Below are 17,709 nucleotides of genomic sequence, written 5' to 3'. Positions count from 1 at the left end.
GAGATTGCACTCTCTATGCTTTTTTTTTTTTTAAACTATCTTTCCCCGGACTAGAACAGCAAGCTCCCTCCCTATTCCACCATCTTGGTGTCTCCAAACAAAGACATTTTTCAAATTGATGTTTTATCCTTAGTGTCTTAACTAGATCATCATGGGTTTATTTTGGTACAAAAAATTTGAAAGTTTTGAAAAATAATTTTTCATAATATGCACTTTCTGTGAATATTATGAAGCATTTGTACTATAGCTAAAAGAAGCATGGAGGAAATTATAGAAAGGAGAAAAAAAGAAAAAAATAGCTGTCAGACTATACAGTATGATAAAATAACAACAGCAAAAAAACCCCTTGAGTTTTATCCCCAGCTGAGTAAAACTAACATAAACCTTTTTCAAATATTGTTCCCTAAACATATTTTTGTTTAGTTTTTTTTTTCCTCTCAAATGATCAATACCTTTGAAAATCTGTAAGTAACTTAAGAAAGAAAAGAATTCAGGAATTTTATATTTATCAAATATGTTAAGTACTATAAAAAGTTAAATTCTGAGGATATTTTTAAAAAGATGTATTTATTTATTTGAATGGCAATGTGAAAGAGAGAGACAGGGGACTCCAACCAGCACGGTAACACTAGATGCCAGTGTTGCAAGCAGTACTTTAATCTACTGCACCACAGCATCAGCCCCTTAATTTATTTTATATGCTAGCAAAATAACATTCTTTGTTTTCTTATATTTGCTAGCTTATTTGTTAATTCTGTCATTTACCAAGCTTGATTGTTGTGATCTTTTGATAATTACCTATTTAGAATTTGCCTTTTGAGGTTTTTATGCTCTTATACCTCAAAAACAAATCAAGTCAATCAACATTTTGAAAACTTGCTACTTAAAAGATAACTTCAATGGCTCAAGCTCTCTCTGGGCTTTTCTGTTCCTCACATTTTTGTTCTTTGTTTCAGTGGAAGTATACTGTTTCCTAGGAGTTGCTTATGACATTCAGTTATTGCTTTTTGGCACAATGAAAGAATAAAAAATTGATTCATCTGATAATTATCTCCCAAACTACTCTCTTGTTTATATGTGCTTTCAGTTAACTTGCATGTTGTTTTGACATGGTAATGTAGACACATTGTCAATTGGGTAGCCTTTTCTCATGTGCACAGAAAAATTAAAGCCTCCTAATGGACAAGAGGTAACATAATTTTTGATAAAAACCTGCCATGATTTAATTGGAATATTGTTTCTTTAATGTCACTCATATTGATACTTCTGGAGTGTTGTGTACCCCAGGACTCTTATTCTGGCTGATGGCTATCTATCCATCTCACTCAGCCAGAACCGCCTGGCCTCTGCCATATTTCTGCATTTTCTGATTCTATTGTTAAGTGATGCCTGTGCAAACACAGGATTCCCAGAATGTCTTCCAGTAGACTGGTAAATGGCCCAAAGACATACAAATACAGGAAATATAAAAAAAAAAAAATCCCAAAGGAGGTTATCTGAGTAGATGACCTTTGATTTGCCTTTAGCTGCACTTGTACTTAATGATGCATACATATTCAATTCATACATATTGCCGCATTCATGGAATCTGACTTGTAAGCACATGCAGTAGACAGCTGACTCTAACTATGTGTGAAAAAAAAAGCATGAGTGGAAAGGACAGTGGGTGGGAAATGTCACTATGTTCCTAAATCGCTATATATAAAATTTGTATAACAAATAATCTTTTTAAAAAAATCCTATGGGCAGAGAAAGAAATTCATAAAGCAAAAACAAGAAGTTGACAAAACCAAAACAGCAGAAATGAGATATCTATGGAAGAGAGATGCCTTGAGTTTTTGGAGGATAACCGCTTAGACTCTTTTTGAACAGAGTGCCTCTGTTTATTTTTCAGAAGAGATTTAACACATCAGCATATAGCTCGATAACTACTCTTACTTTTTGACATCAGAATTTGTAAGATTGCAATAAGCTAGATTGTTCTGAGGGAACTACAATGGAATTTTAGAATCGTGAAGTAGCTAAATCACATCACAGGAAGAACTTGGGGACTTTGGGGAAGTCTCTTTAGTGCAAATGAAAAGACTCACTATAGAGAAGACAGCCAATGGTAAAGGACAAAAGTGAGGTCATCTCAGATGGGGAACAGAACAATCCCACACTTCTCCATCAGCAGAAAATAAATAAATAAAGACCTGCAGCCAACACGAATCCTAATCTAATAACATGTCTTTAAATGAAAAGAATGTGAACTCTACATGGAAATATCAGCTCAGAGCCCTCTCAGACAAGAGGACAGGCATAAGTCACATTTTTTTTGTGTGTGGGTGTGCAGTCACTCCGGAGGTTTGTTGCAGGATCTCTTCCATCTTCAAAGAAGCTAGTGCTTTATAACCAAAACCCAGGCTGTCACTCAGCTTTACACCAAAACCTGTTTCCCACAGTATGAGTGGGTTAATTTTTAGCACTGACCACAGTGTGGGTGACCCAATTAAACAGGAACTTCAGTGACCTTCAAACGGCCCGATATGCTGGAGAAGACTGTCATACAGGAAAACTGTCATGCCCATGTTTCTCTCAAAGGGGTTAGACTTTCCTCAGAACTCAGCACAACAAAAACAAGAAGGGTGCTGACATGGGCCCCACAAGTGGATCCTCCCCCGCGGGCCCTGTGGCATGCAGACCCAGAGGACAGCAAGATTCAGGGAGTACAGCACCCCAGGGATGAGCCTTCCCCTCTACTCCAGCCCCAGGGCACAGGTTTCCCCAAGGACAAGATGCATGGCAAATGGAGGTCATGGTAGATTTTTCAAGGATAGGGGAGTCCCGAGGCTGGAGAAGAACTAGCAGAGAATTCTCTGCACAAGGCCCTGACACCTGGGCAGATGTACTCAGTACCAGCTAAGGACTAAGGGAAGCTCATCTCTGGAAGAGCCTGATGTTCTGACTTATAGGGTTGCCCTGAGAGCTTGCACATTCAGAGCTTGACATGTATCTCCATCTCTCACAAGGCCAAGAAGGAACCGAATAGGTGAGCTGCCTTGCTGTCCTCTGCCTGTAGAGGCTGAAGTCACAGCCTGCTCAGCAGGTCTGGCATCTTCCTCTGGGTTTCTGCCATGGTGGTGACTTCTAGACAACCTGATCCAAGCCCCCATGACCCAGAAGATTAGTCACTGTGTATCCAGAGATTAGAACAGCCGGAGGGAGGAGGAAGGGATGGCACAGTAAAAATAGGCCTCACAGAGCAGAGGAGAGTGGCGAGCACCTGATTAGAATACCAGCAGTCATAGAACAACTTAAGACATCACAGATGCTGCAGAGAAAGACTCCCTGAAGCCTGAAGAGATGATGTTGGAACTAAGAAATTAAATAGATAAATTAACAAGGAAGATGGTCCCTGTTGAGACTGGTGAGCAATTTCGGATTCTTGGTCATGTGTAAAGAACACACCAGAACATTTAGGTAAAATATGGAAGGACAATAAAAGGGAAGAAAAGAGATTTGGAAGGTGGATCATGGAAACCTAACACTCAAATAAGGGATGTTTCAAGAAGGAAAAAAAAAATTGTATTTGAAAGATACTTCAGAAAAACAACAAGTAAGGAAATCTGAGCAGGAAATTTCCCTTTCTTGGAGAAAAATGAAAATTTGTGAATTGAAATTACTCATTATGTTTCATTGGATTGAGAGTAAAATGTTAGGAAGGAAGTCAGAAATTGAGCCTATGTGTGTATGAGAAAGGCCTGAAGACCAGCATCTACTGTGGAAGCTCCAGAAGCCCAGCATCTTGCACTTCAAAGTCCTGCCCAGACCCTGATAACCTCCCAGGTGGTCCCAGCCGTTCCCCCAAGGAAAGCTCCTAGGAGAATTCTCTCTCCTCAGGACCAAAGGGGCTACCTGATAACATGGGGCAATAAAACCTTCTCAGATGCCCTATTGGAAGCTACCTGGGCACCAGCAAATCTGGGGAGGAATTTGCTAATTTTTACCCAACAAACCCTTCCCCCAGGACTCTCCATCCTTTGTCCTGGAGGAGGGGGGGGTGGGGAAGCAGACTCCCTCAAAAACCTAGGGAGTCCAAACAGACTGCGTGCTCAGCTCTTCCTCTCTGCTGAGCCGCCCGCCTGGCCTGCCCAGCCCAGGTGTATTCTCTCCATTCAACTATGTAACCTCGCTCTCCTCAGTCCGAGCGACTGGGTACTCTCGCTCTCTGTCCCTTCCGTCCTGATAGATTCCCTATCCCTAATAAAGCCTTATCACTCTCCTCTCTGTCTCATGCCTGAATTCTTTCTTGCCCGCACCCCATGGCTTCCACGGACTTCCCTCAGGTAACATAAAAGTTGCAATTAGCATATGAAAATGTTTTAAAGATTTATTTTATTTATTTTAAAGATAGAGAGATTGCAACCACTAGTTCACTCTCCAAATGGCTACAACAGCCAGGCTGGGCCAGGCTGAAGCAAGGAGCCAGGAGCTTCTTCCAGTTTTTCCATGTGAGTGCAGGGGCCCAAGCACTTGAGTCATCTTTCCTTGCTTTCCCCGGGGCACATTAGCAGGGAGTTGGATAGGAAGTGGAGCAGCTGGGACTCAAACCAGCACCCATATGGAATGCCAGCACTATATGCAGTGGCTTAACCCACTACACCACGGTGCCAGCCCCACATCTAGCGTATTCTGATCTAATTTTGAAATGCTGAAGAAAAACAAACTAAAAGATTTAACAGAGTCCCAGTAATAAAGAACTTTTAAAGAGGGCCAGTGTTGTGGGGCAATAGGTCAAGCTGCTATTTGCAATGCCCTATAAGAGTGCTGGTTCGAGTACCAGTTGCTCTGTTTCTGACCCAGCTTCCTGCTACTGTACATGGGAAAACAGCAGAGGATGGCCCAAATAGCTGGACTCCTGCCATCCACACTGGAGAATAGAAGGGAGTTCCAGGCTCCTGGATTCAGCTTGGCCTAGCAAGGCCATTGTGGCCATTTGGGGACTGAACTAGCAGATGGAAGATGTTTCTTTCTCTCTGACTGTGTGTGTCTCTGTCAATCTTCCTCTCAAATAAATAATCATCAAAATTATTTTTAAAAAAGAATTAGAAAAAATATATTTAAACAGAAAAGAACAGATTGGCACCTAAACTTGCAATTGCAGTGTAAGAATGAAGTATTGTTAGGTAGGAAGTCAGTTATGAGCTTATGTGTGTGAGATAGGCCTAAGGAGAAGACATCTATGTCCAGCATATGCATCTGCATCTCAAAGTCATCCTGACAATGTTTCAGGGGCAGCCCAGAGTTTGCATCCTGCCTGCCCTGCCCCCTTCTACCTGATAACCTGCCAGGTGGAGGCCCCCACCCCTCTGGCTTCCTGCCGGACAATCTTCCACAATCTCCCAGGTTCAGCCCAGTATCTGCACCTCAAACACCCTGCTACCTTTCTCCTGTCGGATGATAACATTTGCATCCATAAAGCCCTTTGTTTCAGACTTTCAAAAGAAGTTTTTTTTTTATTTACATCCAAAAAGCCCTTTGTTCCAAGAGGAGCAGAGGTGGGGAAGCAAGACCCATCTCATTAAAAACCCCCAGCCTCAACTGGACTGCGCGCTCAGCTCTCTGCATCTTTGCTGAGCCACCTGCCTGGCCTGGTCAGGTGTAATCTCTCCACTCAACATGTAACCTCCCTCCTTCCTCCTCCCCAGTCTCTCAGGCTCTGTCTGGAGAGGTGCCCATCCGTCCTTTCAGATGTCCCTTCTCTAATAAACCTTGCTATTTTACCTCCCACTACTCTCTGTCTCACGCCTGAATTCTTTCTTGGGCGAAGACAAGAACCCTGCAATATCTCCAGTAACAGTATCGGAGCTGGAGTATCCACACAATGAAAAAGAAGACTGCATTCCAAGAATCTTGGGGAAGGGAGGTGACCTTTAATTTCCTGGGAGAAAAACATATTGGTGCATCGAAAATAACTTGCAGAATAATTCACCCAAATGCCTGGTTTGAAAGTATCACTTTGTGAGAAAAGCTAAAGAGTGAAACAGAACATGTTAGGCAGGAAGTTAGAAATTAGCCTACGTGTGCAAGCAAGGCCCAGGGAGACTGACACCTACAGCAGTCCAGCATGTGCATTTCAGGGTCACCCTGATAACCTTCCAGGTGCAGCCCAGCATCCACATTTCAAAGTCCTGCCCAGAACCTAATCCTTTCCAGGAGGTCCCACTCCTTCCTGACCGGATAAACATTTTTCCTCTAAAGCAGAACCCTAGAGAGAAGCCCCTTGGCTGACACCAGCAATGCTTCCCCGGTTTCAACACCTCGGTGGTAAACTTGGAAAGGAATTTTTTGTATTTTCACCCAGCAAATCCTTTCGCCAAGGCTCCCCAACCTTTGTCCTGGCGGATAGGGGGAGGAGGTAAAGAGACTCCCTTAAAAACCAGGAGTCCAGAGACTGCGTGCTCAGCCCTCTGGTCTCTGCTGAGCTGCCCGCCTGGCCTGCCCAGGTGTATTCTCTCCATTCAACTATGTAACCTAGCTGTCCCCCACTCTATCTGTTCCTTCCCTTCTGATAGATGCCCTACCCCCAATAAAACCTTATCACTTCTCTCTCTGTCTCATGCCTGAATTCCTTCTTGCATACAGACAAGAACCCCACAACCCCACGGCTTCCATGCTCTTTTCTCCAGAGACAAAGATAGCACTTCAGGAAAAGAGAAAAGAAAGAAAAGAGTGATGCACTGTAAAGTGAGCATTTTCCACCTGTTCATGCAAACACCTAGATGTGTGTGCAACAGATGTGTGTATACCTACACGTATGCGCAGTATGCATGTACTTCTATGTGTGCATACTCACGTAATGGAAGAAATAAACAAGGCTAACCAGTTGGGGAAAAGCTCTAAGTAATATGAAGTAATTGCATTAAAGCTAGCTCTCAGATTAACAACTTTGCACTCCAAGACCTGAGAGCGGACAGTGCACGGAGGACAGCATGAGTAAAATGCAGCATTGGTTCCTATTAGAGATCAGGATCACCTGAAGAGAAGAGACCTACTTCCCTAGATGGAGATTTGCAAACAAAAGGGCAAATATGCTGTTGCTGGGCAAAGTGATAAAATCGGTTCATTCAGTGACAAGCCTGGGAGCAGCCCTCTCAGTGCTGTTATCCCTGTTATCACTGAGAATCTGCAGATAACTCCCACAGATGGAAAAAAGGACAAAGCTAATAAATACCCAATGCAAGCAGGAGCAAATCCCCAAACCAACAACCATGCAAAAAGTTGCCTCTGCAGACTAATAGAAAAATGCAAATTAAAAATACCCCAGATAATTAAGTTTTCACACACTGAACTATCAACAGAATAAGGGCTGTAACACCAATGTCTGGCAAAGTGAAGAAATGAGTATTCATGTAATTGCTCATGGAACTGTAAAGTTTACCTTTGTAGAAATAAATCTGACAACAATGTTGTAATTAAAAACTATATATCCTTTAACTCAGCAGCTTTGCTTTTGTGGTTCTTTAAGAATCTAGCCTGTAGAAATAAAGGCACTGACATATAAAGTAGGGCTACATAAATGTTGTTATATGCAAACATATCCATTAAATGCTAAGTGCTAATTATAAGAATTAATTATGTACAGATATGTGGAATGCTTTGGGAAAATTTACACAAGCTTTAAAGCAAGCATAAATTGATGGCAGAATGGAATTACTAAAGGACAAAGAGGGAAAAACAATGATAAAAACAACAGCAAGATGTTTTAGAATTATCTCCAGTTTTAGTGAAGAGAAATTTAAAATTCATGGGTGAAAAAGGTAGAAAATAAAATTCGTTACAGAATGCAACAGATGTGAACAATGAAATGAAATCCCAATCCCTTAACACCCCAGTTTCTGCACAACTTCATCATGCACAAATCCATAGTCCTATAGCTGTGTAACAACAAGCCCCTGTCCATTTTTAGTGCTATTTACCTACGAAGAATAGCAAAATAGTTATCCAAAACTCAATTACATTTATATTTTTTACTGTTTTGAACAGATTGACAGTTCACTGATATAAAGCAGTCAGAAAAATCTTCCCATGATTATTAAAAATTGTAGTTAAATTCACACTTGGAATTTGGAATATATTTAGTATTAATCAGTAGACTATTAGTTGTGAGATACAGAACTGAATAAATGATAATAAGAAAAAACACTGCTATAAATAAAATTCTTCCATTCAAGTAGCATAAGGAGCTGAGAGTCGGTTTAATAAATACCTTTCATTCCAAGAAAGATAAACTACTAGGGCTTCTTGGAATGGCTATTTAAATCTTTAACAGAGCCCTTTATTTTTCTCTAGAATAATGTCAGTTAAAACACTTGAATCACTTAAACACCAGTATTTTATTCATTTTAATCTGAGAATAAGATCAGCAAGTGGGAGTAAAGAATTCTTCAACATGAATGAAGACATGACAAAGACAAATGTACTGAGCAGTAAAGATAATAATTTCTTGGTCCTTTCATCTTTCTCTCTCCCTCCCTCTGTCTAACTCTTTCTCCCTCTGAAAGTAACAACTTCAGGTCTCAGGAGTGGAACACAATCTGGCTGATTCAAGCAGTTCTTGGCTGCATTAACTCAGACTATTGAAAACATAGACCTAGCTGAAACTACACAGCCACAATCTACAAACTACTTCCTTAGAGATGTGAACGGTTTAATCAGCCCCTAATTATGTTTCTGTTAATTGGTAGATGGAAAAAGTCTTGGCCATGAATAAGCATTTTACTTTTGAGCAGTTATTATATATCTCTAAGTCTCTTTTTTAAAAAAGTGAATATTTGGCAGATGAGGCCGGGGGGGAGGCACCCATTTGCTTATCCACTCCTCAAATGCTCTTAAGAACCAGGAGACCAGAATCAGACAGTAGGGACTCAATCCAGGTCTCCTAAGTGACAGCAGGAGACCCAATACTTGAGCCATCACCACTGCATCCTAAGGTCAGTTTTAGCAGGAAGCTGGAGTGAGGAGCTAGAGCAAGGAATATAACACAGACATTCTGATGTAGAACATAAGAGTCTTAACTACTAGGTTAATACTCCTTCCTCAAATTCTATTATTTAAAATATGTCTCTTGATTTATTTTTATGAAAATTCCATGAGCATTCAAGGAAAAAATATGCACTCATCCATTTATAGTAGTTGTCATTATAAACATTTTCAAACAGCTTCCCTTATGATTGGACATACCAAACCATATGAAGACACTTCAAAAAGATCGTGGATAATGGATTTAAGAGGTGAGTTTATTCTGACACAGAAAATTTTTGAAATCTATGCTCAGCTTTATTCATAATACACATATTCATGCACTTTTGAAGACTCCCTCATATTTATATCCTTAAGTGATTTTGCTTCTGTCATGACCTTCAAACGTCAGTGTAGAAGGAACAGACATGCTGTCAGGGGACTAGCTCTGATTTTTTTTTTCTTTTCTTTCTTCTATTTTATTTGAAACTCAGAGAAACAGAGACAGAGTTCTTTCATTTGCTGGTTCGCTTCCTGTTGGCAAGTCTACTGCTTACTCATTTTTAGATTTTGAGCAAAACATCTAGGATTTTTGAGCCACATTTTCTTCATGTAATAAAAGAGAATAAAATCTCACTTTCTTAAGAGGTAGTTTGAGGATGAATAGATGTTTATGAAGCACCAAAAAGAAAATATGGCTCATAATAGTTGATAGCTATTACAAATTCTGCCAAGTCATTAGTGAAAACTTTCCATCTGATTCTATCAAGATCTCCTCATGTTTCCAATGAACACAACTGCAACATCTTATAGAGAATGAAGAGTCTCAGCCACATTGCTGTGATTTTTCTTTTCTCTCTGCTCAGCTGAACAACAAGAATATTTCAGCACCAAATGACTGGAGCTGGATCTTCGGTGCAGTAACATGAAATACAGCAAGAATCTTATTAAGTCAGCAAGGACCCCTCCACTCTGCCATCATTCGTGTGAGATGGAAGACATTGGTTGACTAGGGTGGCCTTTGCCCTTCCTGATATGCACACCAGAAATTTCCATCAAATTTCTGAAAGGAAACATTTTGTGTTACTGTTCTTTGTGTATGTTTAAATCACATATTCTTTAGCACTGGAAGTTATGCAAGTGCACACACAAATACAGACACAAGAAAATGCAGATGGAGCCAAGTATGGCTTTACTGACCTGCACAGCAGTCTTGCCACACTTGCAAATCCATCTTCGGGATGTCACTACAGCTCAGGTAACCCTGTGGGTATTCTGCCCTTACAAAGACATCCGCCTGGACTTGCTGAATGTCATCGCCGTTGTCACAAAGCACTCGGGCCAGGGACACTTGCTTGAGCTGAGTGAGTTGTGCAGGGGTGAACACGCCAGGGTTTTCATACCAGAACCTGGTAGTAAACAACGAAAGGCACAGTGTCCAGACTCTGCAGCCTGAGAGATCAGGTGCATGATAAGCACAGCAGTCCAAAGGGGCAAATAAGAGCTCACAAAAGAAGCAGCACATTGCAAGGATTATGCTTGGTCTGACACTTTTAACTCCCTTCAATATTTATAATGTTCCCAAATCCCATGCTTCTAAACCATCTCTATTACTTTCACAAAATCATTTAAAGCTTTATGATGTTGTACCAAAAAAAAAAGCACATTTTAAAATTTAAACTTTAAATTTCAAAAACTGACCTTATACATTATCTCAGCAATCCAATATTGATATTTTTGTTTAAGATGAAATATCACTTCTGATTGTTAACATATCCTCAGTTGGTTCTTTCTACTGACACACTCAATTTTAAACACACTCAATTTTAAATGAAAAAAATATGCTTTTAAAATGGACTATTAAAGTGAGTCCTTGGGTTCATTCATTCAGTATATAATTGAATGCCATACGCAAGCACATGCTTCTTGCTGGGGCTACAGCAGTCAGTTAGACTGGAAACAAAAAGATTTGCTGAAGCCCACATGGTGATATGGGCTGAATTGTGTTATGCAAATGTTCATATGTTGAAATTCGAATCCCCAGAATTTCAGACTGTGTCTCTATATAGCCTTCAAAGAGCTAATGAAGGTAAAATATGGGCATAGGGATGGACCCTATTCCAGTGTGACAGGTGTCCTCATGAGCATAAGAAATGAAGACTCAGACAAAGGGAAGACCATGTGAAGCCGCAGTGTGAAGATGGCCATGTTAGCTGGGAAGAGAGCCCATAGCAGAAAGGCCCAGAATGGTGAGAATAATTCATTTCAGTGTGTCAAACCACTCATTATGTGGTATTGTTTGTTAGCAAGTCAATATACACAGAGATGACAACACTCCCCAAACCGAAGCTTTCTCTTGACTTCATCTGCTATTCAATTATTATACACTGCATATATTAACCCCATGGTAAAGGCAAGAAATCCAATGTTAAATATAATTTATAACAATTAATTTACTGAAATATAGTATTAATATTTGCCAACTTGCAATAAAGGGAAGTAAATCTTCTGATACTTTATTTTAACTTATATATGGAAGACACTTAGAAGAAAAATTTAACTTAAGAATAACTTTTAGTGTAACTTGAATTAAAAGCTAAATTCTAGGCTGTGTTCCAAGTTGTACGTAAATCAGCTCTGCAATAATACAAAACGTTGAGGTATCAAACAGATTCATAAAATTCCTAAATCTAACCCCCACCAAACCTCACTAATGATTCAAAGCTTTGGAGCACATTTGGTCTTACATGACAGAAGAGCACTTGCCAGCTGTTATGGATTAGATTTCCCAGTTTTTATATCAGGTTAATCTTGCAATAGTGAAGATATTACATACTCACTCACACTCTCCAGTAGCTGTCTTCCATAATTTTATAATTTGTTTACATTAAACACGTTGTTGATAAACCACAAATTTTAGGGCCGTGTTCCCAGTTCTCTTTCCTCTAGTCAAATTCCTCATTATAATTTTACAAGGAGGTCTCATCAGCCCAGGTTGTCCCGTATAACAATAGAGGAGGGAGTCTCAGGGTGCTGAGGATTGTAGTATTGGTGCTCTACATCGTTTAGGGCTGCACCAATCCTACAGAATAGGTTCCATTGTCTCACACATGTTACACACAAGGAACCTGGCTTAGAGAGTCAATGCTTCCTAAGCAGAGATGCTCACCTTAGAACAAAGGTAGTGAGTCTGGCATGTACTCCCTTAATTACTGACTTCTACCACTTTTCAAGACTTTTAATTTCTTTTCTTCTTACAAAGATTTACAAAAATAAATTTCATCTGATATTATCATTGGGCATAAAAGTTCTATGACCAAATTCTATTTGTAACTTCTTATATTCAGAATGTTTTAAATCATAGAAATATACAGAGTCACACAAAACACTTATTCACATGTGTTTTGGGGCAGATTTTTTTTTTGTTATCTTTGATAAGTAAAACAGATAATCCTTCACCTATCTCCATCTCTTAACCGTTGAAACTGGATGACCAACAGACACATGAGTGTTGGTCCCACTCTGGTCCCAGGGATCAGATCTTCAACCATAAGGGCGGGCCACAAGTCCATGTCGCCTGGAGTGCTGTACAACCTGGAACAGAAACAAGCAGGTAACACATACTGGAGACTGGACGTGACACAAGATATCTCTCACATAATAACTACTAAGCATTCTTTTATTGCATTCACACTAAAAGGAAAAAATAAATTTGTTCCCATTTCACAGGTAGGAGCATTGAGAGGAAGGATGTATTCAGGGATCACATAGGTGGCCAGAAACAGAGCATCTAATACCAGAAGTCATGCAATACATATGGTGTTATTCTTTGTAATTGTCCCACTAAGTATGTGCAATAAAATTCTATTTATATATAGTAGGGTGCATGTATGACTATATTAATATATAAAAATGCATCCAATTCATTCTGCCAGGAGCTTGTAGAAAGCAAACATACAGAACAAACACCTCATCAACAACTTCTCTATTTCTACCTCCTTCTTGGTTGTCTTCTTTGACTAAATCCATTCTATAATTATTTCCTTTTCCTCCTATATTTCTTTTCTAATTTTTAAGGATTTATTTACTTATTTGAAAGTCAGAGTTACACACACACACACACACACAGAGAGAGAGAGAGAGAGAGAGAGAGAGAGAGGTCTTCATCCGCTGGTTCACTCCCCAACTGGCTGTAACGGCCGGAGCTGCACCGATCCGAAGCCAGGAGCCAGGAGCTTCTTCTGGGTCTCCCACGTGGGTGCAGGGGCCCAAGGACTTGGGCCATCTTCTACTGCTTGCCCAGGCCATAGCAGAGAGTTGGATCGGAAGTGGAGCAGTCGGGGCATGAACCAGTGCCCATATGGGATGCCGGCAATGCAAGTGGTGGCTTTACCCACTATGCCACAGCGCCAGCCCCTCTTTTCTAAATATTTTAAAGATTGAACTATAGAGAGAAGGAGAGAGACGAAGATTTTCCATCTGCTGATTTACTCCCCAGATGACAATCATGGCTGTGGCTGGGGTAGGTTAAAGCCAGGAGACAGGAGCTTCACCTGGGATTCCTACATGGGTGACAGGGGCCAAATGCTTGGGACATCTTTCACTGCTTTTCCCTGGCCATTATCAGGGAGCTGGATCTGAAGTGGCACATCCAGGACAGGAACCAGTGTCCATATCGGATGCCAGTATCACAGGTGGCGGCTTTACCTGCTACGCCACAGTGCTGGCCCCTCTCTTCTAAACTTTTGATGATATGCGACCTATTCTGTCTCCAAGTGCTTGTATGAATTTGAACACTCGCTTAATTCCAAATTGGATGTTGTATTGCAGTTTCCTTCTACCTCAATCTTATTTTTGTTTGGATTTTGGTGGTGGTTGTTCTGGGAGTTGTTTTCTTTGAAATGTGTTCTTAATGCTTAATTATTAATTTATTTCTGTTTCAAAAGCAGAGCAATAGAGAAAGACACAGACAAAGCCAGTGATTTTTTCATCCACTAGTTCAATCCCCAAAAGCCCACAACGCCTGGGGCTGGACTAGGCCAAAGCCAGGGGCCAAGAATGCCATCCAGGTCTCCCATGTGGGACCCAAGTACTTGAGTCATCAGCTGCAGCCTCCCGGAATACACACCAGCAGGAAGCTGGATTGCAACTGAGTATCCAGGACTCAAACCAGCATTCTGATACAATCATCCCAAGCAGCAGCCAAACCCACAGTGCAGTAATGTCCATGCCCTCTAAGATGTTTTGATTTGCATTTCTGTTTTCTTGCCATATATTTTTATTTGAAATTTCTCTCTCTTTTTTTTTATTCCAGCAACATACTTTTCTATCATTTAACATCAATATTGCTGGCAATGGGGAGGGACTGACATGTTTTATTTCTCTTTCCTTCTTAGAGCATCCTCAGCCTCACTTCATTCTGCCTTCATTTCACTATCAAATCTGAAGAGCCCTATCCCATCTCCACTCACCTCCTTGCACTCTCCCCCTCTAGACATTGCCATCTCTGGTCACCTTCAGATCTGCCACTTGGGGCTGTGAACTCCTGGCTCTCAGAAGCATATGTGAGCACTAAGTTCTTACTATTGCAGGTGTTCATTCGGCAGGATAATTCTCATTCCTGGATTTCATTTATGCCTTTCTCCCTATGTTTTTGTCCTGGGAAAGTTTTCAGTGCACCTGTCTTGCTTTTCCCCTATACTCACAGACTTTGAGTGTGACTTAGTGATTGTTTTCATAGAGTGAGTTGAAACTTGGGGCATTCTGTTTCTTTCTAATTCCAAAATATAGGCCATGTGCTAGTTTATGTGTCTTCTTTTATGACTGTATCATTTTAGAAGGCTGTGTTGAAAGATTCAGAATCTGCTGTGTATCCTGCTTCCTATGTTGGATCATTCTCTCCTTTTTAATTATATCAGTATTATTAGCAGACCCTGGTCTTGTTTATGTGATCCCTTTGACACTTAATCCTATCTTTATGATCAATGTGTTGTACTATGCGAATTAACGGCAAAACTAGTATTCAAACAGTACTTTATGCTTTGTGTGTCTGTGTGGGTGCAAACTGTTGAAATCTTTACTTAGTATATACTAAGTTGATCTTCTGTATATAAAGATAATTGAAAATGAATCTTAATGAAGAATGGGATTGGAGAGGGAGTAGGAGATGGGATAGTTTGAGAGTGGGAGGGTGGTTATGGGGCAGAAAAACCACTATGATTCAAAAGTTGTACTATAGAAGTTTATATTTATTAAATAAAAGTTTTTTAAAAAAGAAAGATTCAGAATAAAAGAATGATTATTTTCCTAGGATTAACCTAAAAACATGACTTTTTAAAAGTATTTGTAAATCTGATGACAGTGAAATGGTGTTCCACTAAGATTCTGTGTTTTCTTGATTAATTATGCAGTTGAGTGCCTTCTACATAACCAGAATTGGTTTTCCCCCAGTGAAATGTCTATTTTTATCATTTACTCATTTTTAATTGGATTACATTTTTATTTCTCTATGTGATTTGAATATTAATACTTTGTTATCTATGTCCATATACATTCTTTCAACTTAGTCTCCTTATGTTGAATATGGATGAACATATCTTCAGGTCAATGTATCAATTTTGATACCTAGGCCTTTTTTTTTTTTAATCTTACTTCAAATTCCTTTCTTTCCCCAATGCCATAGAAATATTCTTTTTTGTTTGCTGTAAATTTTTCAAATTCAACTTCTCAAATGTAAGGCCTGCCTCATCTGTCTGGAATTGATTTCCATATATAATTTTCCATATACAATTGATTTCCATATACATTCTCATTCTTCTATATGGACAGCCAACTGTGACTGTACACATACAGATTATGTTCCATTTTTCAATGTTGGATCTTATAACTCTTTCAAATATATCTTCATATATGAGCTTTCTGTGACTCTTCAGAATTCTATTTTACTCTCCTGTATTCTGTCCTACTTGTCTACTCAACTTATATTACACTATCTTAAGTACTAAAAGCTTTATAATAAGTATAATAACTGGTGAAGAGATAGATAGGTCTGAGCCTCTTAACTTACAAGGCCTAAAACCCAACAGATTATTATCAAGCCCCTTCTATCAGGTTCTATTTGCCTCTCAATCAGAAAAATTACTTGTAGCTTAGACAGCACCTTTCTTAGCTCCTCTACTAATGACTCTGTCCTTTGTTCTAGACCCTATCTAGCACGCTTGAGCCTCATTCCTTTGTAATCATAACCTCTACTCTACCACCAATGGCTCTACTCCCAACCTGTGTGTACTGATGGTCCTCTTCCCCACTTAATGCTGTATAATTGTTCAGACCTGGTTAAGGCCACTCTTAGGATCATTGGTTACTATCCTCACCCTGTCTTTTATGACCTTGTCTAAATATGATCAGAGTCGGCAAACTTGGAAGGCTTCCATAGCCTTGGCAACTCATGACGACAGCCTAGGATGGTTACTGGCGCCATAAACTAGAGTGTCAATTTGTTGGGTCAACAACAGGAGCCACTGTGCGCTTGCTCCTGATGTGGGATCTCTGTCCTTGATGTACTGTACATTTTGATTTAATGCTATAACTAGTACTCAAACAGTATGTTTCACCTTGTGTTGCTATGTGGGTGCAAACTGTTGAAGTATTTTATACTAAATTGATCTTCTGTATATAAATAGAATTGAAAATGAATCTTGATGTGAATGGAAGGGGAGAGGGAGCGGGAGAGGGGAGGGTTGCGGGTAGGAGGGAAGTTATGGGAAGGGGAAGCCATTGTAATCCATAAGCTGTATACTGGAAATTTATATTCATTAAATAAAAGTTAAAAAAAAATAAGTATAATAACTGGAATTTCAAATCACCCTAGGGCTTCCTCTTCGCCATCTGCTCAATCAAGTAAACTTTAAAATCAGCTGTTCATGCCATAAATAAGTACTATTAAAATCTTAATTGAAATTACAGTGAATATATCATTGGAGGAAGTACCAAAATATCTGTATTATTGAATCTTTTCACTCCTGCTTTGCTGGTTATTTCTATTTCGGTAGCTATTCTCTAATAACTGTACAATTGTATAATATTCTCTGTGATATACTGTGTAACTTTTATTAGACTTATTTTCTATCTATTCTATTTGATATTGTAAGTAATTTTTCTTTTTTTAAATTTTTTTTTTAAATTTTTTTTTTTGACAGGCTGAGTGGACAGTGAGAGAGAGACAGAGAGAAAGGTCTTCCTTTTGCCGTTGGTTCACCCTCCAATGGCTGCCGCGGTAGGCGTGCTGCGGCCGGCACACCGCGCTGATCCGATGGCAGGAGCCAGGTACTTATCCTGGTCTCCCATGGGGTGCAGGGCCCAAGCACTTGGGCCATCCTCCACTGCACTCCCTAGCCACAGCAGAGAGCTGGCCTGGAAGAGGGGCAACCGGGACAGGATCGGTGCCCCGACCGGGACTAGAACCCGGTGTGCCGGCGCCGCAAGGCAGAGGATTAGCCTAGTGAGCCGCGGCACCGGCTGATATTGTAAGTAATTTTTCTTTATGTCATTCCAATTTATTATCAATAATGTTGGAAAATTATTATGATAGTTTAATTTCATTTTTTCTAGTTATCACTTTCTCCTTTTATTGTTTTTGTTAGTAAAATGGTGCTGTCTTATCTATGGTGCCATCTACGCCTTGGATGCCTTCTTATGCCCTGGCCC

At 39.9% G+C, this 17,709-nt stretch overlaps 1 protein-coding gene across 1 annotated transcript in view; it reads right to left on the bottom strand.

The window, feature by feature from the left end:
* The window catches only part of PXDNL (peroxidasin like), a 547,360-nt gene that overhangs the window by 40,260 nt on the left and 489,391 nt on the right, over positions 1-17,709 (bottom strand). Inside the window, exons 18-19 of the mRNA XM_062189595.1 lie at positions 12,463-12,597; positions 10,204-10,412 (exon numbers count right to left, since the gene is read on the bottom strand). Of these exons, the coding sequence (XP_062045579.1) occupies positions 10,204-10,412; positions 12,463-12,597 (344 nt within the window). The remainder of the gene's footprint in view (positions 1-10,203; positions 10,413-12,462; positions 12,598-17,709) is intronic.

This window comes from Lepus europaeus, chromosome 4 (genome assembly GCF_033115175.1).
Source record: "Lepus europaeus isolate LE1 chromosome 4, mLepTim1.pri, whole genome shotgun sequence".
Classification (NCBI taxonomy): domain Eukaryota; kingdom Metazoa; phylum Chordata; class Mammalia; order Lagomorpha; family Leporidae; genus Lepus; species Lepus europaeus.
The sequence above is the reverse complement of the archived record's forward strand: the minus strand, read 5'-3'. Positions and strand labels throughout refer to the sequence as shown.